Genomic DNA, 27,799 nt, shown 5'->3' on the forward strand with positions numbered 1-27,799 from the left:
CCATTGTTAGTGATTCCAATTAAGCCAAGCTGCTTCCATGTAGTCAGGTGCTGACTAGATGAGTGCCACCTCACTCAATGCTAGTCTACTGCGCAAGGCCAGACACAGTCTAGTTGGAATGTGGCAGGAAATATGTAAATCATATACTTGCAGTCACATGACTACCGACTCCTAGTGCCGACACACGACAATTCTCAGTGTGCAAGGTGCTCAATGTGAGGATTCACAAGTCTGCAGTCACATAAAGAGACTGTAGACATGTAGCTTAAAGGGAACCTATCACCCCGTTTTTTAAAGATTAGATAAAAATAATGTGAAATAGGGGCAGAGCTGGGCTTTACATTAGTGCCTTTTTGGTGTCTTTACACCCCCGTTAGGCTGCCGAAATACCTTTGTGAAGTGGCCGTTTTGTCCTGTCACTCAAGTTGGTCAGGTCGGATGGGCGTGGTCACAGCGCTGTTTCTCCCCCAGATCAGGCTCATCATTACGTTGGTGGCGTAGTGGTGTGCGCATGTCCAAAGAGAAGATCCACTGCCCAGGAGATTCAAAACAGCGCAGTCTACGCTATTCGCCGTTTACCGGTGGGCGCGGCCATCTTTCCTGTGGCCGCGCGTGCGCAGATGGAGCGCTCTGCTGCCCGGGGCTTCAGGAAAATGGCCGCGGGATTCCGCGCGTGCGCAGATGGAGATCGCGGCGGCCATTTTCCTGAAGCCCCGGGCAGCAGAGCGCTCCATCTGCGCACGCGCGGCCACAGGAAAGATGGCCGCGCCCACCGGTAAACGGCGAATAGCGAAGACCGCGCTGTTTTGAATCTCCTGGGCAGTGGATCTTCTCTTTGGACATGCGCACACCACTACGCCACCAACGTAATGATGAGCAGGATTCTGGGGGAGAAACAGCGCTGTGACCACGCCCATCCGACCTGACCAACTTGAGTGACAGGACAAAACGGCCACTTCACAAAGGTATTTCGGCAGCCTAACGGGGGTGTAAAGACACCAAAAAGGCACTAATGTAAAGCCCAGCTCTGCCCCTATTTCACACTATTTTTATCTAATTTTTAAAAAACGGGGTGATAGGTTCCCTTTAAGGCTGGACAACCCCTTTCATATAAAATACTGACTAATATGCATGACAGCCATGAGGTAGCAGCAGATTTAGTATGCTCCATTTGTGCCATGGCTAAAACTGTGCAATTTTAACCCCAAATATTGATGCTATGATATAAATCTACTTGTGTATTTTGTGGTCACCATCTCAGCTGATTTGCTTTGACGATTCAGGGACAGAGAATATGGTCAATAAAGCTGTAAAGGATAAAATCTGCTCTTTTAAAACAGTCAGTGCGCAAATGTTTTTTTTTCACCTATAGGAGTCAAGAGAACTGACGTGGATTTAAACAGGGAGACACAGAACTCGGTCAGGGGTTGCCCAGAACAGATCTAAGATCTGAGACAATAAAGATGGCAAACTGGTTTCAACCTGATTAAAAATGGACTTCAATTACTAACTTAAATTAGTAGTGTGGTTCATTTAGGTCTGTTCTCTGATCCTCTAGTAACAGCTACATCCCAGGTCCCACCACTTCACTTCTGATCAGTAGCTAAGCCAGCTATGATTCAACATCATCACAATGAAAGAAGGGTTCTGCCTTATTATAGAACTGGAAGTGAAATGTCCAAAACCAGAATAACGTGGCTAGCAGAGGATTAGACACTGTTTGCATATAATTTGCAATTATTAACAAAGGAAACTGAATTTGGTCTTGTAAATTTTAATAATGGCTGATGTATTAAAAAAAAACCAGAAGCAATACAGATTGCCTTCAGATGGCATATGGGCCAATTCAGATTAAAAATCGGCCATTTTTTCTGGATGAAAATGTAATTATATTTTACATGCTCATATGAATTTAGCCATAGAGTTTCAATTAAAACGATAAGTACCATTTTTTTAATACATTTTGCTAAATATATTGCAATTTCTCAAAATATTGCACTTTATTAGAAGCGTGGACTTCAGCAGACAAGACAAGGTATATGTTTGACCATCTATATAAATTATAATATATGTTAGCAATATAAAACAATTGGATAAAATAATAGTCTAAAATAGGTTAACTGAAAACGCAAATTGAAAAATAATTTGAGATATACATTTAATTAATGGCAATTTTTCAGTGTTAAATAACTCTAATTTGGCACAAAATGAAACAGAAAACAACCTAAACCAGACAAATATTTGTATAAAATAGCATTAGTATGTTCGGGTGTTTTGCTTAATTTATAAGCGTATGTTTTAGTATTATACTTTTTCATTTATATAATTTTATACTGTGCAGAACTGCTTAAAAATGATGCTGTTTCGCAGGATCTTTCTGCAAGGAACACGTCATCCATTAGTTATGCTAGGGAACTGCAGTATTTTATGGCTGATGTCTATATAAAACCATTACAATGGGCAATCAAGCTCTGCAAAGGACCCATTGTAATCAATGACTGTCTACGTCATCCTACGTATAATGGGTTTCCTTACAGTGCCCTGCTGCTCTGGAGGTTGCTCTACATTATTCACTAAACATATCACAATACAGCACCTAAAGAGAACCAGTCAGCAGTATTTTATAATGTTAATGTAAAGGCATAGCGGTAACGGCACTCTAATACTGATTACATTGATAACTTTGATGAAGAATTCTGCTTTGATCTCCTTCTGTAATCAGTGGTTTAAAGTTTTCTTCTAATTAGGAATCACAGACCGGAAGCAGGCAGGGAGTGCTGGAATCAAAGACTGGAGGCAGGCGGGGAGTGCTGGAATCACAGACTGGAGGCAGGCGGGGTGTGCTGGAATCACAGACTGCAGGCAGGTGGGGAGTGCTGGAATCACAGAACAGAGCAGACAAGGGGGGCTAGGAATCACAGACCGGAGGCAGGCGGGATGGCTGGAAATCACAGACCGGAGTAGACAAGGGGGGGCTGGGAATCACAGACCGGAGGCAGGTGGGATAGCTGGAAATCACAGACCGGAAAAGACAAGGGGGGGCTGGGAATCACAGACCAGAGGCAGGTGGGATAGCTGGGAATCACAGCCCGGAGGCAGGTGGGATGGCTGGGAATCACAGACCGGAGGCAGGTGGGATAGCTGGGAATCACAGACCGGAGGCAGGTGGGATGGCTGGGAATCACAGCCCGGAGGCAGGTGGGATGGCTGGGAATCACAGACTGGAGGCAGGGGGGCTGGGAATCACATACCGGAGGATGGCAGGGGGGCTGGGAATCACAAACAGGCTTGGAGAAGACCCAGTGCAAAATCCAGCCCCGATGCACTGAATGTCAATTAGAAGAAAACTTCTAGTGGTGATTAAAGAAACAAAAAGCGGATTTCTTTGCCACAGTTATCAATGTAATCAGTATTACAGTGCTATTACAGCTAAGCATTTACTGTGCTCACAGGTTCTCTTTAAATTTGAATGTCTGAAGCCATTAACATGTTCCTTTTTTAGTTGATCTTGGGTGCACGTTTGGATTAAAGATACTACATATATTTTACATGTAAAATTTACAATTATTGGTCATTACTGTCTAATTACTATATTCATCTAAAATGATGCATTACTCAGTATTCATGATTCCTGTAAAGGCAGTCGGGTACATTCTAATAATAATCTCACACAAGCTCCTTTGAAACATAATATTTTTCTGTTTTATTTCTTTTATGAATCCTACATGCTTATTTTGCTTCCATGTAGAAACCCATTATTAGTTTCAGTCGATGTATTCAAGGTTAATGGTCTCTCTGCCTGAGGTCTTTCATCTCTGTGCCTATAACTATGGGTACTTGATCTTACAGACCATGCTGACTTGTGTCCTTTGTCTGGAGTTCCATCTCCTTAGATATGTGCTCTTGACTCTCCTCCCTGTAACACTTATCCCTGATTTATGGTGCCTGATGGGAGAAACAGATAATTGCTATATGTAAAAATATCTACTCACATTATTAGTGAACAAGTTGCCCCTAAGGATACATGTCATTGGTTCCTTCTTTATGTACATGCGTATCCTTAGTTTCCATCACTATGCTCAAGTGTTTCCAATCTCAACAAGATGCTTGGTAGATATCTCAGTAGACATCCCTTTCCAGTCTCAATAAACGTACATATGTAGGCTTGGGTTTCTATGTGTACAGATACAATGTTGTACATATTTCTAGTTGCTTATACATTTATTTAGTTCTTCGAGTTTATATTCTATTTTTATAGCTGTATAATTCCAGGAATTTTTCCTCTATAAATATGTATAACCAGTCCCTGGTATAGAACAGAATATATTTTTGGAATATTAATGTTTAGTAGCCTCTTTATGCTTTTGTAGGCTAATATTGAGGAACAAACTTGCTGTTTTCTTATTCGCAGAGTTAAATGGCCCTGTACCCTTCTGTAATGATCGATCCATTTGAAACACAAACAGATCTGTAGAAAAGGTCTAACCTACTTCATTCCTTGTGCTTTTAAAATTAGATTTGTGCTCTTTTAGTATTTTGATACTTCAATTCTAATACTGGCAAATGATCAGTGCAGTTGACTTTTACTAACGGACTCATTACTGCCTTCACAGTGTTTCTCCTAACAGTTTTAAACACCTTCTTTAGTTACAGTCACACGTGATTGTGTAATATGGGGCATTGATTATTTTCTAATCATGTAACCTTAGCCTCCAAAGTTCCCTCTTGGCATACTAGGTTCTGTGAAAAAGATGAAAGCACCATCAGTTCACTGGATTGAGAAATGCCCGGAATGAGGGCTCGGTGCGCGGAGACCTCAGGTTGGTTTCCTGAGCAATGAAGCCATGACGGAGGAAAAAGGAGAATCCCGCAACCCCCAACAAAAAATATTTAAAACATCATATTTTAGATAATTAAAAAAAATATGAAAGAATTAAAAGTACATATTAGCACTACAGTCAATATGTTTCAAGCGCTACAAGCTCTTAATCTTTATTAAGAGCTTGTACAGCTGGAAACGTGTTGACATTCGCACTAATATGAATTTTAATTCTTCTTTCATAATTTTTAAAGATCTAAAATATGTTATTTTAAATATTTTTTTCTTGCATTGCTGGACTTTCCTTTTTATTTTAGTTTCTGTGCTATTCTGTTTATTGGATAATCACTGTACATTGTGCTTGATAACACATCTATGTGGGCTTAAAATGTATGTTTGTGGGGCAAATCATATAGGATTCACCTACCTCTTGTGCCTTTAACACTTTGCTCTGTACTAGGCTAATATTACACACAGACTATGAACATTATACATACATTGCTATACTTCTACATTATGGAAAGGTTACAAGAGATGTGTTGTATATATACGTATGATGATTGCTAACATACTACTTGACAACCCCTTTCCATTGCATACATTCCTTCAGAGTAATAACTTTATCTAGGAATATCTCGTGTTCATTTTTAAATATTTTGATTTGTTTAGTATATATTAAGGGATATGGTTTATACATGGTTTACCAATAATACAGACCATTTTCTCTAATGAAGCAATCACATTATCCTGCAGTACTGAGTATGAAGTACCGAGTATTCTATGCTACTGTCCCATATTTGAGGTTAATGCCACACATATAATAGATGGCTGGTCTGACAATAGAGAGGTAACCAACTCATTTTGTCTATTTCTTTTCCTCTTACTGTGCATACAGTCAACAAGATGCTAAATAATATTATGTATAAAAAATACTTTACAACGAAGTTGCACACAAAATACATAACAGTAGTGTCTCAATGGCATTTTCCTTTCTTACAGAGAATAGTAAGCCAAATGTTATATCTTTTTTTTTCTTTTGGAATGAGTTGCTTTATTAAGAACCAGTAAAAAGTGCCAAATTGTCATCTCGTCCATTTTTCTTTCTAGATAAGTATTTTCCAACATTCGTACATATGCATGTGCAGAGGTGTGTGATTCAATTTGACGTCCAGTCCATAATTCCAAAATTGTATGAACACTAATAAGCAACTTAACCCACAAATATATAATTTCTTATTCTGTAAAGCCATGGTTTCTGTCCTTTATTTTCAAATGAACTGTATAATCTTCCAAATGGACAATCAATAGAAGCATGCAGATTGCTTTTCTATGCCAAGTCTCTTAAGTTGGATTTTTCTTGTTTTTAGGCCTCCTCTGTTATCTCAGTACTACATTTGTAAGGTCAAAGGTAACTTTGTATTCTTTGATGCCTCTGTTTGTGCTCCTCAATACATCGCTTTCTAATGTTCTTTATGGACCAGGACACATTCCTGATACTTTATTTAAGCACCACCCTTTAATAATTAAGTTAATCTGTAATCATAAGGCTAACAGCCGTGAACTTGTGTAGTTTTGTGTTGTATATGCATGTTGAAGCAGAGCAGACATTTCATAGCTCCAGTGTTCTTTCTTTAAAAAAAAATATAATAGAAAAGGGGTATTGTTCTGTCAGATTTTACATTTTTCAAAAATAAAATTAATGACATTTGATAGTGAAGCAAAACCTGTCATTGCTGCAAAATGAATGTGCAAGGCAATTTCTGCATGCCTGAGCAGTCACAGTGTTAAAATGCAGCAAGGGATATTCCTCTCTTCCAAGCAACAACAGAATTGAAAACTGGTATGACTGTGTATATACATGAATGAAACAGATGCACCAGCATTTCCATTGCTTACATCAGACTGCACTTCCCCTTAATTTTTTCTGCCCTCTTCTGCTTGCTGGACCTTTTGCCATCAATATTTAGACTCATGTTTCTCCTTTTCTCCAAGTTCAGAAGCTCTTGGAAAAGTTCTTTCACATTGTAATTCATCTTGGCTGAGGTCTCCATGAAGGCACATTTCCACTCTTTGGCCAAAGCCTCCACATCTTTTGTATCCACTTCACGTTGCGTCTCATCACACTTGTTTCCCACCAGCATGACTGGAATACTCTCTATACTTCCTTTAATCTGCAGGATCTGTTGATAGATAGGTTTCAGCTCCTCAATAGACTGTTTGCTGGTCACTGAAAAGACAAGAATGAAGGCATGACCCTTAGAAATAGAGAGTCGCTGCATGGCTGGAAACTGGTGACTTCCAGTTGTATCTGTGATTTGCAGGGTGCAAACACTTTTGTCACAGCTGATGACCTGTCTATACGTGTCCTCGATGGTGGGGATATAAGTGTCTCGAAATGTTCCTTTTACAAAACGTAGAACCAATGAGCTCTTCCCAACACCTCCTGCTCCAAAGACAACTACTCGATAATCATTACTTTGTTCTGGCATCTTTACGGCTTGTTGAGTCCTAGAATAAAAGGCAATAAAACACAATCATATTTATTGGAAAAGAATGTGTTTAGACTTGAAAGAATACAGATACAATCACATAATAAATTCAGATAGCTTTTACAAACTAATATTAGGTAACATTGTCACAGTCTTGTGTATATATATATATATATATATATATATATATATATATATATATATACTATATAATTGTCTAAGGGGTACTTCCGTCTGTCTGTCTGCCCCGGATATTCATTGGTCGCGGCCTCTGTCTGTCATGGAAATCCAAGTCGCTGATTGGTCGTGGCAAAACGCCCATGACCATTGCCACGACCAATCAGCGACGGCCATAGTCTGGCAGCGAAATGGCCGCTGCTTTACTGCCCTGCAGTCAGCGCTGAGCGCTCACACAGGGTTAATGCCAGTGTAAACGGATCGCAGCGTAACGCACTCCGTTAACGCTATTAACCCTGTGTATGCAGCATCAATAGTAAAAAGATCTAATATTACAAATAATAATAATAATAATAATAAAAAAGGTTATTCTCACCATCCGACGTCGCGCACTGTCCTCGGCAGTGCAAGCGGCAGGTTCCGGTGCCAAGGATGCTATGCGAGAAGGACCTGCCATGACGTCACGGTCATGTGATCGCAACATCATCACAGGTCCTGCGCTCATACCAACCCTGGGACCGGAAGCTGCCGCGTGCACCACACACAGGCGCCAGGACTTCAAGGGGCCTTCGGAAGGTGAGTATATGTTTATTTTTTATTTTAAGTCTTTTTTAACCATGCATATAGTGCCCACATTGCTATATACTACGTGGGCTGTGTTACTGCGAGGGCTCTGTTATATACTACAAATCTGTGCTATATACCATGTAGCTGGGCAATATACACGTCGACTGTGCAATATACTACGTGGCTCTGTTATATACTATGTGGCTGTGCAATATACTACGTAGCTATGCAATATACTACGTGCCTCTACAATATACTACATGGCTATGTTATATACTACGTCGCTGACCAATATACTACATAGCTGTGCAATACACTACGTAGCTGTGCAATACACTACGTGACTGTGTTATATACTACGTGGCTCTGCTATATACTACGTGGCCTGTGCTATACACTACGTAGCTGTGCAATACACTACGTGGCTATGTTATATACTATGTGGCTGTGTTACATACTACGTAGCTCTGTTATATACTATGTAGCTATGTTATACCCAATACGTTAGAATCGGGCCACCATCTAGTGTATATATATATATATATATATATATATATATACACACACACATACACATATATGCATATATATATACACATACACACATATATATATACATAGAGTGGGTATGGAAAGTATTCAGACCCCTTTACATTTTTCACTCTGCTTCACTGCAGCCATTTGGTAAATTCAAAAAAGTTCATTTTTTTCACATTAATGTACACTCTGAACACCATCTTGACTGAAAAAAAACAGAAATGTAGAATTTTTTGCAAATTTAATAAAAAATAAAAAATGAAATACCGCATGGTCATAAGAATTCAGACCCTTTACTCAGACACTAATATTTAAGTCACATGCTGTCAATTTCCTTGTGATCCTCCTTGAGATGGTTCTACTCCTTCATTGGAGTCCAGCTGTGCTTAATTAAACTGATAGGACTTGATTTGGAAAGGCACACACCTGTCTATACAAGACCTCACAGCTCACAGTGCATTTCAGACTAAATGAGAATCATGAGGTCAAAGGAACTGGCCAAGAAGCTCAGAGACAGAATTGTGGCAAGGCACAGATCTGGCCAAGGTTACATCAGAATTTCTGCAGTACTCAAGATTCTTAAGAGCACAGTGGCCTCCATAATCCTTAAATGGAAGAAGTTTGGGACCACCAGAAATCTTCCTAGACCTGGCCGTGCAGCCAAACTGAGCAATTGTGGGAGAAGAGACTTGGTGAGAGAGGTAAAGAAGACCCCCAAGATCACTGTGACTAAGCTCCAGAGATGCAGTAGGGAGATGGGAGAAAGTTCCACAAAGTCAACTATCACTGCGGCTCTCCACCAGTCGCGCTGGCAGAGTGGCCCGACGGAAGCCTCTCCTCAGTGCAAGACATATGAAAACACATCAAGGACTCCCAGACTATGAGAAATAAGATTCTCTGGTCTGATCAGATGAAGATAGACCTTTTTGGTGATAATTGTAAGCCGTATGTGTGGACAAAACCAGGCACTGCTCATCACCTGCCCAATACAATCCCAACAGTGAAACATGGTGGTGGAAGCATCATGTTATGGGGGTGTTTTTCAGCTGCAGGGACAGAACGACTGGTTGTCATTGAAGGAAACATGAATGCGGCCAAGTACAGAGATATCCTGGACGAAAACCTCTTCCAGAGTGCTCTGGACTTCAGACTTGGCCAAAGGTTTACCTTCCAACAAGACAATGACCCTAAGCACACAGCTAAAACAACAAAATAGTGGCTTCAGAACAACTCTGTGACCATTCTTGACTGGCCCAGCCAGAGTCCTGACCAGAACCCAATTGAGCTTCTCTGGAGAGACCTGAATATGGCTGTCCACCATCATTCACCATCCAACCTGACGGAACTGGAGAGGATCTGCAAGGAAGAATCCAGGTGTGAAAAACTTGTTGCATGACCATATGATATTTCAGTCTTTCTTTTTTAATAAATTTGCAAAAATTACTACATTTCTGTTTTTTTTCAGTCAAGATGGGGTACAGAGTGTTCATTAATGAGAAAAAAAAACAAACTTTTTTGAATTTACCAAATGGCTGCAATGAAACAAAAGTGTTTCGTCTGAAGGACTTTCAGAAAAAAACTTGAGGGGATTGAAGTACCACCTAACACCCTTCTTGCGAGTTTGGATGTACAGTGGGTACAGAAATTATTCAGACCCCTTTAAATTTTTCACTCTTTGTTTCATTGCAGACATTTGGTAAATTCAAAACAGGCCATTATTTTCACATTATTGTACACTCTGTACCCCTTCTTGACTGAAAAAAAACAAAAATGTAGAAATTTTTGAAAATTTATTAAAAAAGAAAAACTGAAATATCACATGGTCATAAGTATTCAGAGCCTTTGCTCAGTATTGAATAGAAGCACCCTTTTGAGCTAGTACAGCCATGAGTCATCTTGGGAATGATGAAACAAGTTTTTCACACCTGGATTTGGGGATCCTCTGCCATTCTTCCTTGCAGATCCTCTCCATTTCCGTCAGGTTGGACGGTGAACGTTGGTGGACAGCCATTTTCAGGTCTCTTCAGAGATGCTCAATTGGGTTTAGGTCAGGGCTCTGGCTGGGCCAGTCAGGAAAGGTCAAAGAGTTGTTCTGAAGCCACTCCTTTGTTATTTTAGCTGTGTGCTTAGGGTCATTGTCTTGTTGGAAAGTGAACCTTTGGCCAAGTCTAGGTTCCAAAGCACTCTGGAAGATGTTTTCATCCAGGATATCTCTGTACTTGGCTGCATTCATGTTTCCTTTAATGACACCAGTCGTCCTGTCCCTGCAGCTGAATAACACCCCCATAGCATGATACGTCCACCACTTTTCACTGTTGGGATTGTATTGGGCAGGTGATGAGCAGTGCCTGGTTTTCTCCACACATACCGCTTAGAATTATCACCAAAAAGGTCTATCTTTATCTCATCAGACAAGAGAATCTTATTTCTTTGAGTCCTTCATGTGTTTTTAGCAAACTCTATGCGGGCTTTCATGTGTCTTGCACTGAGGAGAGGCTTCTGTCACTCTGCCATAAAGGCCCGACTGTTGGGGGGCTGCAGTGATAGTTGACTTTGTGGAACGTTCTCCCATCTCCCTACTGCATCTCTGGAGCTCAGTCACAGTGATCTTAGGGTTCTTCTTTATCTCTCTCACCAAGGCTCATCTCCTACGATTGCTCAGTTTGGCTGGACGGCCAGGTCTAGGAAGATTTCTGGTGGCCCCAAACTTCTTCCATTTAAGGATTATGGAGGCCACTGTGCTCTTAGGAACCTTGAGTACTGCAGAAATACTTTTGTAACCTTGGCCAGATCTGTGCCTTGCCACAATTCTGTCTCTGAGCTCCTTGGCCAGTTCCTTTGACCTCAGGATTCTCATTTGGTCTGACATGCACTGTGGGCTGTGAGGTCTTATATAGACAGGTGTGTGCTTTTCTAAATCAAGTCCTATCAGTTTAATTAAACACAGCTGGACTCCAATGAAGGAGTAGAACCATCTCAAGGAGGATCACAAGGAAATGGACAGCATGTAACTTAACCCGGCTGTTGAACCATGGGGTCATATAGACCCCCGCAAAATATTTCTAAAACTGGTCAATCTCACACATAGACCTTCTATGTATTTTCAAGTAACATATTTCTGCTTATGTTGATATTTTGAATTTGTTTTTCAATTTTGTTTCAAAGTTATTTTCAATTTTCTGTGTTTGGGACTATCCTGACCCCATAGTACCTTTATTGTCTGACTTTTTTTAAAAAAAAATTTCTGTTTATTAACAGGTTTTGTAATATAATTGTAAATAAACAATGGCTAGTCACTTCCAAGTGACACCAGCAGTGTAAAGGTACCTTCACACTAAGCGACTTTGCAGCGAGAACGACGACGATCCGTGACGTTGCAGCGTCCTGGATAGCGATCTCGTTGTGTTTGACACGCAGCAGCGATCTGGATCCCGCTGTGATATCGCTGGTCGGAGCTAGAAGTCCAGAACTTTATTTCGTCGCTGATCACCCGCTGTCCATCGTTGGATTGGCGTGTGTGACGCCGATCCAACGATGTGTTCACTTGTAACCAGGGTAAACATCGGGTTACTAAGCGCAGGGCCGCTCTTAGTAACCCGATATTTACCCTGGTTACCATTGTAAAAGTTAAAAAAAAAACAGTACATACTCACATTCTGATGTCTGTCACGTCCCCCGGCGTCCACAGGGTTACGCGCTGCTGCCGAGAGCTTCCTGCACTGTGTCAAAGCAGAGCACAGCGGTGACGTCACCGCTGTGCTCTGCTTAACTGCCGGTGCTGACACATTCAGTGCAGGAAGCTCTGAGCAGCAGCGCGTAACCCTGTGGACGCCGTGGGACGTGACAGACATCAGTAGGTGAGTATGTAGTGGTTTTTTTTTTTTTACTTTTACAATGGTAACCAGGGTAAATATCGGGTTACTAAGCGCGGCCTTGCACTTAGTAACCCGATGTTTACCCTGGTTACCCGGGTGCTGCAGGGGGACTTCGGCATCGTTGAAGAGAGTTTCAACGATGCCGAAGTCGTTCCCCTGATCGTTGGTCGCTGGAGAGAGCTGTCTGTGTGATAGCTCCCCAGCGACCTAAACAGCGACGCTGCAGCGATCGGCTCGTTGTCTATATTGCTGCAGCGTCGCTGAGTGTGTGGGTACCTTTACAGGACAGCGTAAACGGTGCTATGTTTGTCCTCAATCGAAGGACAAAAAGACGAGATTTGTTTGCAATGACTACAAGAAGTTAATTTGTGAAGAACAAGGCACTATGACGTCCAGTGAATGTAAGGGCTAAATTTATTGCCAGATCATTCGCTGTCATTATGTTTTTACTAAAATCCACACAGTTGCAGTTATTGTGCATTTTTTTTATTGAATTTGAATACTTTTAGTTATTAGTAAAGCATTTTGGTATAAATTTCATTTTGTGTTTGATGATGACAAATAAATCACTTCAAAGTTACGTTTGATTTCATAACTGTGTTCTGAAATGATGACAGAATAAAACTTGATTATTCTGAACAGCCAGCATGTTCATTTTAATAAAATATGATGAATTTGAGCCTGGGGTCATATAGACCCCATGGTACCAAAGCAGTGATTTTTTTCATGGTTCCACAGCAGGGTTTTAAATATGAGTGTCTGAGCAAAGGGCCTGAATACTTATGACTATGTGATATTTCAGTTTTTCTTTTTTAATAAATTTGCTAAAATTTCTTCATTTCTGTTCTTTTTTTCAGTCAAGATGGGGTGCACAGTGTACATTAATGAGAAAAAAATAAACATTTTTGAATTTACCAAATGGCTGCAATAAAACAAAGAGTGAAAAATTTATTGGGGTCTGAATACTTACCGTACCCACTGTAAAGCTCTTTACAGCTCCATCAAACACGATCTAGGATGTGAAGCAGTGAAGTTTTACCTAAATATGAGAGGTATCCAATATAAAGAGCATAACCAGTTTATCAACCCGCTTGAATTCATTTTGACCAAGAATGTGTTCACATTTGGAGGTCAGTTTTACCACCAGCAACTCAGGACTGCCATGGGCAGCCTGTGTGCATGCAGTTTCACAAACCTCTACTTGGGATGGTAGGAGGACAGAATGTTTTTTTCAGATAGCATGGAGCAATACACCTCATTCATCGTATTTTGGGTGAGGTATATTGATGATATTTTATTCAATAGACAGATATTGAAATTAGATTCAAGGAGTTTGTCAACCATCTCAATCAGAATGAGATAGGGCTGTTCTTCGCCAGCGAGATCCAGAGAGAACATCTCAATTTTTTGGACATCACAATTGTCAATAGGTCCTATGGACAACTGGAGACAACCCTATACCGAAAACCCACTTCCACAAATGGCTTTCTGTACTGTAACAACTATCATCCTGCCCCATTACGTAGAGGTATACCAAAAAGCCAATATATCAGACTGAGACGTAACTGTTCCTGCATAGGTGAATACATAAATAAGTCAAAAGACTTAAGGAATCATTTTCTAGATAAAGGATACCCTATAAAAGTACTCAATGAAGCATATAGGTACGCGATAACACAGAGTCGAGAATCTTTATTGTCTCTTCGGGAAACAATAAAGCCAAATGATAACATCCATTTGTTTGGCACTTTTGTTAATCAGAGTTATGAAGTTAGGAGTATCATACAAGGTTTGTGGCTTATCTTGAAAGCAGATGGTGATCTCACAGATGTCCTGCCAGATAAACCTATTATCACATACAGAAGGGGCAGGAACCTCCAAGATCACCTAGTTCATAGGCACTATGTCATAGGATTACCTCTGGCACTTATAGATGCCTGCAATTACGTACTCAAAAGTAAAACCTTTTTAAGAGCAACAACAAAAAGATATATCAAAATCGATAACTGGCTATTTGTAAGACTAAAGGTGTTGTCTACTGGCAACTTGTCCATGCCCACTCAATTATGTGGGAAAAACCAAAAGAGAGCTAAGGAGGAGAATCTTGGACCATATTGGCTACATTAAAAGAAAAGAGGATACTTCGCTTGCCAGTCATATGTTAGAGATCCACCCTGATGCTCCTCTAGCCATCCAATTTCAGGCAATTGAGGTGGTACGTCCTCCGATAAGGGGAGGTAACTGGGCCAGTTAATCCTACAGGGAGAGTAGATGGATCCATAAATTGTGAACTGTTTGTCCAGAGGGGATTAATGAATCTATATCATTTGCATTTTTTATACGTCCTTAAAGATTTCCTCTATTAGAAGATTAACTGGGATCAGTTGTTCCTATTGAAGAGGAATGGCTAGATTTATAAACCACAAATGTTTTGTTCTGAAGAGATTAATAAATATATATCTTACTAGATGGTGGCCCGATTCTAACGCATCGGGTATTCTAGAATATGTATGTATGTATGTATGTATATAGCAGCCACATAGTATATAGCACAGGCCACGTAGTATATAGGAGCCATGTAGTATATAGCAGACAAATACTATGTGGCCTGTGCTATATACTATGTGGCTGCTATATACATATATACATATTGTAGAATACCCGATGCGTTAATACAGGCCACGCAATATATAACAGTGGCCACGCAGTATATAACACAGCCCAAATAGTATATAACACAGCCCACGCAGCATATACAGTGCCTACAAGTAGTATTCAACCCCCTGCAGATTTAGCAGGTTTAATAAGATGCAAATAAGTTAGAGCCTTCAAACTTCAAACAAGAGCAGGATTTATTAACAGATGCATAAATCTTACAAACCAAAAAGTTTTGTTGCTCAGTTAAATTTTTATACATTTTAAACATAAAAGTGTGGGTCAATTATTATTCAACCCCTAGGTTTAATATTTTGTGGAATAACCTTTGTTTGCAATTACAGCTAATAATCGTCTTTTATAAGACCTGATCAGGCCGGCACAGGTCTCTGGGGTTATCTTGGCCCACTCCTCCATGCAGATCTTCTCCAAGTTATCTAGGTTCTTTGGGTGTCTCATGTGGACTTTAATCTTGAGCTCCTTCCACAAGTTTTCAATTGGGTTAAGGTCAGGAGACTGACTAGGCCACTGCAACACCTTGATTTTTTGCCTCTTGAACCAGGCCTTGGTTTTCTTGGCTGTGTGCTTTGGGTCATTGTCTTGTTGGAAGATGAAATGACGACCCATCTTAAGATCCTTGATGGAGGAGCGGAGGTTCTTGGCCAAAATCTCCAGGTAGGCCGTGCTATCCATCTTCCCATGGATGCGGACCAGATGGCCAGGCCCCTTGGCTGAGAAACAGCCCCACAGCATGATGCTGCCACCACCATGCTTGACTGTAGGGATGGTATTCTTGGGGTCGTATGCAGTGCCATCCAGTCTCCAAACGTCACGTGTGTGGTTGGCACCAAAGATCTCGATCTTGGTCTCATCAGACCAGAGAACCTTGAACCAGTCAGTCTCAGAGTCCTCCAAGTGATCATGAGCAAACTGTAGATGAGCCTTGACATGAAGCTTTGTAAGTAAAGGTACCTTACGGGCTCGTCTGGAACGGAGACCATTGCGGTGGAGTACGTTACTTATGGTATTGACTGAAACCAATGTCCCCACTGCCATGAGATCTTCCCGGAGCTCCTTCCTTGTTGTCCTTGGGTTAGCCTTGACTCTGCGGACAAGCCTGGCCTCGGCACGGGAGGAAACTTTCAAAGGCTGTCCAGGCCGTGGAAGGCTAACAGTAGTTCCATAAGCCTTCCACTTCCGGATGATGCTCCCAACAGTGGAGACAGGTAGGCCCAACTCCTTGGAAAGGGTTTTGTACCCCTTGCCAGCCTTGTGACCCTCCACGATCTTGTCTCTGATGGCCTTGGAATGCTCCTTTGTCTTTCCCATGTTGACCATGTATGAGTGCTGTTCACAAGTTTGGGGAGGGTCTGAAATAGTCAGAAAAGGCTGGAAAAAGAGATAATTAATCCAAACATGTGAAGCTCATTGTTCTTTGTGCCTGAACTACTTCTTAATACTTTAGAGGAACCAAACAGAATTCTGGGGGGTTGAGGGGTTGAATAATAAATGACCCTCTGAAAAAACTTTTCCCAATTTAAAAAAAAAATAAACAAAGAAATAACATTCTTTTTTGCTGCAGTGCATTTCACACTTCCAGGCTGATCTACAGTCCAAATGTCACAATGCCAAGTTAATTCCAAATGTGTAAACCTGCTAAATCTGCAGGGGGTTGAATACTACTTGTAGGCACTGTAACACAGGCGACGTAGTATATAACACAGGCCATGCAGTATATAACACAGCCCACATAGTATCTAACACTGGCCACGTAGTATATAGCAGCCACGCGGTATATAACGCAGCCAACGCGGTATATAACACTGCCCACGCGGTATATAACACTGCCCACGCAGTATATAACACTGCCCATGTAGTATACAGCAGCCCACGCGGTACATAACGCAGCCCACACGCTATATAACACTGCCCACGTAGTATATAGCAGTGTGGGCACATTTCCATGTTAAAAAAAGATAATTAAAACAAAAAATAGTTATATACTCACCCCCTGGGATCCAGCGAAGCTGTCCCTATGAACGCGGCAGCCACCATCTTCCATTCCCAGGATGCATTGGGAAATTACCCAGATGACTTAGCGGTCTCGCGAGACCGCTAAGTCTTCTGGGTAATTTCGCAAAGCATCTCTGTTAACGGAAGATGGCGGCAGCCGCGAGCACATCGTCGGACTACGGAGGGTGAGTATAGCAGGTTTTTTGTTTATTATTTTTAACATTAGATGTTTTTACTATTGACGCTGCATAGGCAGCATCAATAGTAAAAAGTTGGGGACACACAGGGTTAATAGCAGAGGTAACGTTACCCGCGGCATAGCGCGGTACGTTACCGCTGGCATTAACCCTGTGTGAGCGGTGAGTGGAGGGGAGTATGCGGGCACCGGGCACTGACTGCAGGGAGTATGGAGCGGGCGCCAGGCACTGACTGCAGGGGAGTAGGGAGGGACTAATCGGACTGTGCCCGTCGCTGATTGGTCGCGGCAGCCATGACAGGCAGCTGGCGAGACCAATCAACGACGCGGGATTTCCGTGACGGAAGTTGCAGACAGAAAGACGGAAGTACCCCTTAGACAATTATATATATATAGATTTGTATTTGAACATTCCTCCTGTATACTGTGGCTCCACATTATAGAGTAGAATTCTGCCCAAAACCCTACATACTGGCAATTTTGCCCTTGGTATTGAACTGTTATGCGTATGCAACATTACACCAAAATTATGACTGTTTAATGGAGATTGAAAATGAAATATTTAAGGATGCTTAATTGAAAGAAAGGCACATACAGACCATGGACTTTGCAGTATTTGATCTTATATTGAAAACAGAAAGAAGTAATACGTATAATCCTTTGTTTCACAAACAGTGCATCTTCATAAGATAAACAGGACATTTGTTCCATCGGGATAAGTGATATAAATGTATCTTGTGAAGCAAGTGGTGTATGTATTTATTCACTTCAGTATCCACGGCACAGGATAAAGTTGTTTCCATGTTGATTGGCTGACCGCATATGAACCTCCAGGCATCCCCATGCGATGATTGGACCGAGTGGCAGAGCAAATTACTTCCACCTACCAAGCCCTCAGGAATTCCAGCGTAATGATTGGATGTGGGTTTTGAACTTAAGAAATGTAATTCACACACAAGGTTGGTTACTGAATTTCGTGGGAGTGCCGGTCGGCTTGTCATATGGTGTCTGAAAGGCTGACGCAATCTTACCTCTGTTTGATTCCACGCTTCTGAGGGGTTATCGTTCCTGGATGATACCGCCATGATTGGTTAAATAGGGAACGCTGACTTTGGAGGGTGGGACTACATTTGTCCTAAATACGTGCCAGTTTAGCTGCTCCATGCGGCTTGCAACCATGCCGATATTTTATCATTTTTTACCTTTATCTATGACTGCTAGCCCCTTATGATTTAAGCAGTAACGAAAAATAATGAAAAGCGTTGGGCTTAAATAACCACCTGTAGTTTTGTTTGCTCTTAAGCCATAGTGACTACTTGATATGGAATATTATTTCCACCGCACTCACCCATTGTGGGAATCTGTATTTTTGAATTGATAGCTCAAATAGCACTTTCCGTAGACCTCAGGAATAATGAGCAGCACTGCTAGCACCATATAGCGGTAATATCAGTGTTGGTCCTTGTATGGAGATTTATTTTCAATAACAGTGAGGTCATCGCCTGAGGTTCCCCTATACCACCGTAGTTACAATCATGGTTAGCTGGTTAGGGGTAATAGAAAAGGCCCCTGTGCAAGAACAATATATGGGCCCTTTGCAGCCCAAGAGCTCTTAAAAAAGCAAAAATTCTGCAATGGTTTGTTAACTTTTGAGCACAACTGTAGCTCCCTATATACAGTATCAGACCCCACATAGCCCCCTATATGCAGTGTGAACTTTCACATAACCTCCCTATATACAGCCCTTGACATAGCCCCATACAACGTGAGCTCCTCCCACATGTCCCCCTATAAAAAGCATGAGCCCCATATATCCTCTCTTTATACAGTATGAGCCTTCACATAGCCCCCTATATACAGTATGAGACCCCATATAGACCTTTATATACAGTGTGGCCCCCTATAATAATTTTTTTTCTATAGTGCCAATATATTCCGCAGAACTGTACATTTTAGACGGAACATGTAATAACGCATAAATCAACATATACTGAGAGGAGTGAGGTCCCTGCAAGCAAGCTTACAATCTATGAGGAAATAGGGGAGATACAAAAGCTGAATGGTAAAACAAAATGCTTGTTTTGTACATTCCGGCCATCAATAACATACTTAGAGGGATTCACATAACGCTGCTTGAACCAACCGGTATCAGTATAAGTATAGACACAGAGGAAATAGAAAAAAGTCCAGCTCACCTTAATGGACATCCTTAGGTGATCGGAGCACAGGAAATGATGTGTCAGGGCGTGGAGCAATCAAAGACAGGAGAAATCCAGCTCAACGAACTTGTGAACAAACGTCTTTCTTTATCCAGCAAAAGTGCTCAGTAGAGGGTAAAACAACATCAGCGTTGATAGTTACATGATATGCGACATCAACACGTTTCAGGTGACTACGCACCCTTAATCAATCATAGTCACCTGAAATGCATCGATGTTGCATCTCATGTAATTGTCAACACTGATGTTGTTTTACATTCTGCTGAGCAGTTTAGGAGAATAAAGAAAGAAGTTTGTTTACAAGTTTGTTGAGCTGGATTTATCCTATCTTTGATAGACAGAGAGGACTAATAAGTGATAGAGGGTGTGTGAACAGATGCTACGAGGGTCCTAATTTAAAAGAAAGTTTTGTATGGGCAAAACAGGGATAGTTAGATAAGTAAGGTGAGGCGATAGGCCAATCGAAAGAAAAACGTTTTTAGGGCACGCTTAACACTGTGGATAATGGGGATTAATCAAATTGTCCTAGGAAGTGAATTCCAATGAATTGGCGCAGTAAGCAAGAAGTCTTGGAGACGGAAGTGGGAGGTTCAGATTATACAGGATGCTAGTGTTAGGTCATTATCATAATGGAGGAAACGGGTAGGGTGGTAGACTGGATGTTCCATGGGGGTTTATGCTGGGGGAGTTGGACATCCGATAAGGCTTTATGCTGTCAGTGGCGTCCGATGGAGGGCTATGCTTGGGGGGGGGTGGGGGGGGTAGCGTCTGATAGGATTGAGGGGGATTTTCATCCATTCTTCCTTGGATAATTCTTCCAGTTCTGTGACATTCCCGGGTCATCTTGCATGCAATGTTATTTTGACGTTTAGCCACAGATATTAATGATGTTCAGATCAGGGGACTGAGAGGGCCATGGTAAAACCTTTAGCTTGCGCCTTTTGAGGTAGTCTATTGTGGATTTTGATGTGTGTTTAGGATTATTATCCATTTGTAGAAACCATCCTCTTTTCAACTTCAGCTTTTTTTACAGATTGTGTTATGTTTGCATCAAGAATTTGTTGAAATTACATTGAATCCATTCTTCCCTCTAGTCGTGAAATATTCCCCGTGCCATTGGCTGAAACACAACCCCAAAGCATGATTGATGCACCTCCATGCTTTATGGTTGGCAAGATGTTCTTTTCCTGAAATTCTGTGCCCTTTTTTCTCCACACATACCTTTGATCCTTGTGGCCAAAGAGTTCTATTTTAACCTAATCGGTCTACAGGACTTGCAAAATGCATCAGGCCTGTTTAGATGTTGTTTTGCATACTTTTGACATTGAATTTCATGGTGAAGATGCTGAAGATGTTTTCTCCTGATGACTCTTGAAAGCCATATTTGTGCAGGGGTCCCTGAACAGTAAAATAATGCACAACTCCAGTCTGCTAAATCTTTCTGAAGGTCTTTTGCAGTCAAGCGGAGATTCTGATTTACCTCTCAAGCAATCCCAGGAGCAGCTTTCACTGAAATTTTGCTTGTTCTTCCAGACCTTATCTTGACCACCACTGTTCCTGTTACCTGCCATTGTTAATAACATTTTGAACTGAGGAAAGGGCAGAAATACATGCACCTACAAGCCTTGGCATGCTTACAATGGTGCTATCAAAGGGAATCTCTCAGTAGGAGTGTGTATATTGGGTATAATATATTTTTATACGTGTGCCATGTATGATGTGTAGTATGTATATATTTCGGTCATGTACAGGGAGGAATATGTATATTGTATGGTGTACAGTCCGTAGCGGTGTACCGTCCATTTGCATCAAGCCCCATACCCCTGTCATCACAATTTCAGCAGTATCTGCATTCTCGAGACGTGGATACTCTTGAATATAATTGTACATCAGGCAGCCCAAGGCTCCGTGATCCACCATTCAGCCTGTGTCTATGAGTCTGAGACTGCAGGCGAGATGATGTCACTACATCGCACCTGTAGTGTGGAGCTAGCTCAGACCTAAGGGAACAGGGCAAGGTGAGTATTGTGTTTTGTTTTTTTTAAATGTCAGTAATTGTGGGGGCCATCATACTGGGGGTCTGTTGGGGGCCAATTTAACTGAATGGGGGCTTTTGGGGCCAGTCAAACTAATTGGTGGGTCCATAATACTGAGTGGAGGGATGGGGGGGTCATAATTTTGAGTGGTGGGGACGTGGCTGCCATAATAATGTGTGGGGGCTTGTGGGTGCAATTAAACTGAGTGTGGGGCTGGTAGGGGCTGTTAAACTGAATGGGGGTCTGTGGGGGTTATAATACCGTTTTAGGGGCTATAAGTGACTATGTTGGCCCCAAAGTTAAGTTGCAGACTGTGGGGGTCATTATACTGAGTAGGGTTTTTATACTGAATGATGTGTTCTGGGGTTCATCATCCTGTGTGGCGCTCCTCATTCTATGCTGGGGGCGGTGGTGGCCCCAATACTGTGTGAAGGGCTGTGGAGTCAATCATACTGAGTGAGGAGTTGTTGGGGGCCATTATATTGCGTGCCGGGCTATACGGGGCATTATACTAAGTGGAGGAACTGTGTGGGTTATCATACTTCATAGAGGGCTGTGGGGGCTCCCATATTGAGTTCTAGTTCTAGGGTAGGATCTCAAATTCTGTGGGGGGAGGCTGTGGGGACCCACATTCTGTGTGGGGGCACTTATAAAGAGTAGGGGGCTATGGGGGCCCTCATACTGATTGGAGACATCATACTGACAAGTACTAACTACACTATGTGAAGGGTAAAACTTATGTTGGGATTCACTGTAAGGATACCATACTCAGTGTGGCTGGGGGCATGTATGTTCATCACACTCTAAAATGTCCATAAAAGGGGTATTGCTGGGTATTGCTGGCTTCAATAAGGATCTATGTATATATTTTCTTTTTTTTTTTTGAAGGGGGCCCAATTAGAACATTTGCTATGAAGCCATGTGTTTTGTATGTACAACAGCAGGTGAAATAAGTCATGAAAAAATCAACCACATCCATCAGGATATCTCAGCCCAATGTCCTCAGTGCCTGGATCCCCTTCCCTGCCGCACCTCAAGCTCACTAAACATCTTTGAGCCTGTTTCAGAAGAAGAAGTTTCCAAGCTCCACACTTCTGCTCGGCCTACAACCTGCAACAGTGACCCCATTCCTTCACATCTCCTGCAGTCTCTCTCACCAGTGGTCACCACTCACCTGACTAAAATATTTAACTTCTCTCTTTCTTCAGGTATCTTTCCCTCCTCATTTAAACATGCCATCATAACCCCTTTGCTTAAAAAGCCATCCCTGGACCAGAACTGCACTGCTAACTACAGACCTGTCTCTAACCTTTCCTTCATCTCTAAACTCCTGCTTGGTCCCCTCCCGTCTAATCCGCGATCTCTCGGATAACGCTCTTATCGACCCCTTACAATCTGGTTTCCGCTCTTTACACTCCACTGAAACTGCCCTCACTAAAGTCTCTAATGATCTAATAACAGCTAAATCCAAAGGTCATTGCTCTCTGCTGATTCTCCTGGATCTCTCTGCCGCTTTTGACACTTTGACCGCTCCTTCACTGTATCTTTTGCCGGCTCCTCTTCCTCTCCTCATCCCCTTACTATATCAGGGTTCCGTAGGGCTCAGTCCTAGGCCTCTTCTCTCTCTATACACGGCCCCTATTGGACAAACAATCAGCAGATTTGGGTTCCAGTATCATCTCTATGCTGATGACACCCAATTATACACTTCTTCCCCTAACATCACCCCTACCCTAATTCAAAATACCAAGGATTGTCTGTCGGCTGTCTCTAACATCATGTCCTCCCTCTATCTGAAACTAAATCTCTCCAAAACGGATTTTCTTGTGTTTCTCCCTTCTACTAACCTCACTCTACCCAACATCGAAATTACCCTGGAGGGTTCAACCATAACTCCCAAGCAGCATGCCCGCTGTCTTGGGGTCATATTCAACACCGAACTTTCTTTTATTCCCTATATTCGATCACTCACTCGCCAATCCACACAGGCAAAAAAAATCAAACCATAGATGTCCATAAATTAAGTTATGTCTAATAATGGGAAATTACACAAGTAAAAAGCATTGAACACATAAAGAAAAAGAGGTGAAAAAACATGGAAAGTAATGACTTTAGCTGAAATCTCTCAGTAATTAGAAAGCAATCCTGCCACTTAGTGAAAACTTAGCTGGTTCAACTGATGGCCTATAAAAAGGTGTCTCAGTACCAAGATGACACACAAGAAATATCTAATGATGGGTAAAACCAGTGAGCTGTCTCAAGACCTTTGCAACCTTATTGTTGCAAAACATACTGATGGCATTGGTTACAGAAAAATTTCTAAACTACTGAAGCTTCCAGTGAGCCCTGTTGGGACCATAATCTGGAAGTGGAAAGAACATCATTTCACCATAAACCGGCCACGATCAGGTGCTCCCCGCAAGATTTTATTCAGAGAAGTGAAAAGAGTTATGAGAAGAGTTGTCCAAGAGCCAATGACCACCTGTGAAGAGCTACAGAAAGCCCTAGAATCAGCAGGTACAATTTCTTAAAAGAAAACAATAACTAATGCACTCAAATTCCATGGCCTGTAATATGTAATGTGCATGCCAAAACTCCCAACTTTTGCAGAAGAGAAAGAGAGACAAATCTATGTTGCTTAGTGCCCAGTGGCACATTTTTTACTTACATTTTTTTTAGACTCCACATAGAAGCCTCTAGAGAAATAAAAGAACAAAAATTGTATAGTTCAGCAACAGTTTTCATTAAATCACATACACTTTGCTTGGACAGTTATCCCCTTAGTGACAGAGACAATTTTGTACTTAATGACCAAGCCAATTTTTACAATTCTGACCACTGTCACTTGGCCTGTTTAGATGTTGTTTTGCATACTTTTGACATTGAATTTCATGGTGAAGATGCTGAAGATGTTTTCTCCTGATGACTCTTGAAAGCCATATTTGTGCAGGGGTCCCTGAACAGTAAAATAATGCACAACTCCAGTCTGCTAAATCTTTCTGAAGGTCTTTTGCAGTCAAGCGGAGATTCTGATTTACCTCTCAAGCAATCCCAGGAGCAGCTTTCACTGAAATTTTGCTTGTTCTTCCAGACCTTATCTTGACCACCACTGTTCCTGTTACCTGCCATTGTTAATAACATTTTGAACTGAGGAAAGGGCAGAAATACATGCACCTACAAGCCTTGGCATGCTTACAATGGTGCTATCAAAGGGAATCTCTCAGTAGGAGTGTGGATATTGGGTATAATATATTTTTATACGTGTGCCATGTATGATGTGTAGTATGTATATATTTCGGTCATGTACAGGGAGGAATATGTATATTGTATGGTGTACAGTCCGTAGCGGTGTACCGTCCATTTGCATCAAGCCCCATACCCCTGTCATCACAATTTCAGCAGTATCTGCATTCTCGAGACGTGGATACTCTTGAATATAATTGTACATCAGGCAGCCCAAGGCTCCGTGATCCACCATTCAGCCTGTGTCTATGAGTCTGAGACTGCAGGCGAGATGATGTCACTACATCGCACCTGTAGTGTGGAGCTAGCTCAGACCTAAGGGAACAGGGCAAGGTGAGTATTGTGTTTTGTTTTTTTTAAATGTCAGTAATTGTGGGGGCCATCATACTGGGGGTCTGTTGGGGGCCAATTTAACTGAATGGGGGCTTTTGGGGCCAGTCAAACTAATTGGTGGGTCCATAATACTGAGTGGAGGGATGGGGGGGTCATAATTTTGAGTGGTGGGGACGTGGCTGCCATAATAATGTGTGGGGGCTTGTGGGTGCAATTAAACTGAGTGTGGGGCTGGTAGGGGCTGTTAAACTGAATGGGGGTCTGTGGGGGTTATAATACCGTTTTAGTGGCTATAAGTGACTATGTTGGCCCCAAAGTTAAGTTGCAGACTGTGGGGGTCATTATACTGAGTGGGGTTTTTATACTGAATGATGTGTTCTGGGGTTCATCATCCTGTGTGGCGCTCCTCATTCTATGCTGGGGGCGGTGGTGGCCCCAATACTGTGTGAAGGGCTGTGGAGTCAATCATACTGAGTGAGGAGTTGTTGGGGGCCATTATATTGCGTGCCGGGCTATACGGGGCATTATACTAAGTGGAGGAACTGTGTGGGTTATCATACTTCATAGAGGGCTGTGGGGGCTCCCATATTGAGTTCTAGTTCTAGGGTAGGATCTCAAATTCTGTGGGGGGAGGCTGTGGGGACCCACATTCTGTGTGGGGGCACTTATAAAGAGTAGGGGGCTATGGGGGCCCTCATACTGATTGGAGACATCATACTGACAAGTACTAACTACACTATGTGAAGGGTAAAACTTATGTTGGGATTCACTGTAAGGATACCATACTCAGTGTGGCTGGGGGCATGTATGTTCATCACACTCTAAAATGTCCATAAAAGGGGTATTGCTGGGTATTGCTGGCTTCAATAAGGATCTATGTATATATTTTCTTTTTTTTTTTTGAAGGGGGCCCAATTAGAACATTTGCTATGAAGCCATGTGTTTTGTATGTACAACAGCAGGTGAAATAAGTCATGAAAAAATCAACCACATCCATCAGGATATCTCAGCCCAATGTCCTCAGTGCCTGGATCCCCTTCCCTGCCGCACCTCAAGCTCACTAAACATCTTTGAGCCTGTTTCAGAAGAAGAAGTTTCCAAGCTCCACACTTCTGCTCGGCCTACAACCTGCAACAGTGACCCCATTCCTTCACATCTCCTGCAGTCTCTCTCACCAGTGGTCACCACTCACCTGACTAAAATATTTAACTTCTCTCTTTCTTCAGGTATCTTTCCCTCCTCATTTAAACATGCCATCATAACCCCTTTGCTTAAAAAGCCATCCCTGGACCAGAACTGCACTGCTAACTACAGACCTGTCTCTAACCTTTCCTTCATCTCTAAACTCCTGCTTGGTCCCCTCCCGTCTAATCCGCGATCTCTCGGATAACGCTCTTATCGACCCCTTACAATCTGGTTTCCGCTCTTTACACTCCACTGAAACTGCCCTCACTAAAGTCTCTAATGATCTAATAACAGCTAAATCCAAAGGTCATTGCTCTCTGCTGATTCTCCTGGATCTCTCTGCCGCTTTTGACACTTTGACCGCTCCTTCACTGTATCTTTTGCCGGCTCCTCTTCCTTTCCTCATCCCCTTACTATATCAGGGTTCCGTAGGGCTCAGTCCTAGGCCTCTTCTCTCTCTATACATGGCCCCTATTGGACAAACAATCAGCAGATTTGGGTTCCAGTATCATCTCTATGCTGATGACACCCAATTATACACTTCTTCCCCTGACATCACCCCTACCCTAATTCAAAATACCAAGGATTGTCTGTCGGCTGTCTCTAACATCATGTCCTCCCTCTATCTGAAACTAAATCTCTCCAAAACGGATTTTCTTGTGTTTCTCCCTTCTACTAACCTCACTCTACCCAACATCGAAATTACCCTGGAGGGTTCAACCATAACTCCCAAGCAGCATGCCCGCTGTCTTGGGGTCATATTCAACACCGAACTTTCTTTTATTCCCTATATTCGATCACTCACTCGCCAATCCACACAGGCAAAAAAAATCAAACCATAGATGTCCATAAATTAAGTTATGTCTAATAATGGGAAATTACACAAGTAAAAAGCATTGAACACATAAAGAAAAAGAGGTGAAAAAACATGGAAAGTAATTACTTTAGCTGAAATCTCTCAGTAATTAGAAAGCAATCCTGCCACTTAGTGAAAACTTAGCTGGTTCAACTGATGGCCTATAAAAAGGTGTCTCAGTACCAAGATGACACACAAGAAATATCTAATGATGGGTAAAACCAGTGAGCTGTCTCAAGACCTTTGCAACCTTATTGTTGCAAAACATACTGATGGCATTGGTTACAGAAAAATTTCTAAACTACTGAAGCTTCTAGTGAGCCCTGTTGGGACCATAATCTGGAAGTGGAAAGAACATCATTTCACCATAAACCGGCCACGATCAGGTGCTCCCCGCAAGATTTTATTCAGAGAAGTGAAAAGAGTTATGAGAAGAGTTGTCCAAGAGCCAATGACCACCTGTGAAGAGCTACAGAAAGCCTTAGAATCAGCAGGTACAATTTCTTAAAAGAAAACAATAACTAATGCACTCAAATTCCATGGCCTGTAATATGTAATGTGCATGCCAAAACTCCCAACTTTTGCAGAAGAGAAAGAGA

The 27,799-nt window shown here is 41.9% G+C and overlaps 1 protein-coding gene across 2 annotated transcripts in view; it reads right to left on the minus strand.

The window, feature by feature from the left end:
* Positions 1–2,997: 2,997 nt before the first annotated feature.
* The window catches only part of DIRAS1 (DIRAS family GTPase 1), a 55,644-nt gene continuing 30,842 nt past the window's right edge, over positions 2,998–27,799 (minus strand). For both annotated transcript variants that reach the window (XM_077271671.1, XM_077271666.1), the window contains exon 2: positions 2,998–7,327. In XM_077271671.1, the coding sequence (XP_077127786.1) occupies positions 6,712–7,308 (597 nt within the window). In that variant the 5' untranslated portion in view covers positions 7,309–7,327 and the 3' untranslated portion in view covers positions 2,998–6,711. The remainder of the gene's footprint in view (positions 7,328–27,799) is intronic.

Source organism: Ranitomeya variabilis, chromosome 1 (genome assembly GCF_051348905.1).
Source record: "Ranitomeya variabilis isolate aRanVar5 chromosome 1, aRanVar5.hap1, whole genome shotgun sequence".
Classification (NCBI taxonomy): domain Eukaryota; kingdom Metazoa; phylum Chordata; class Amphibia; order Anura; family Dendrobatidae; genus Ranitomeya; species Ranitomeya variabilis.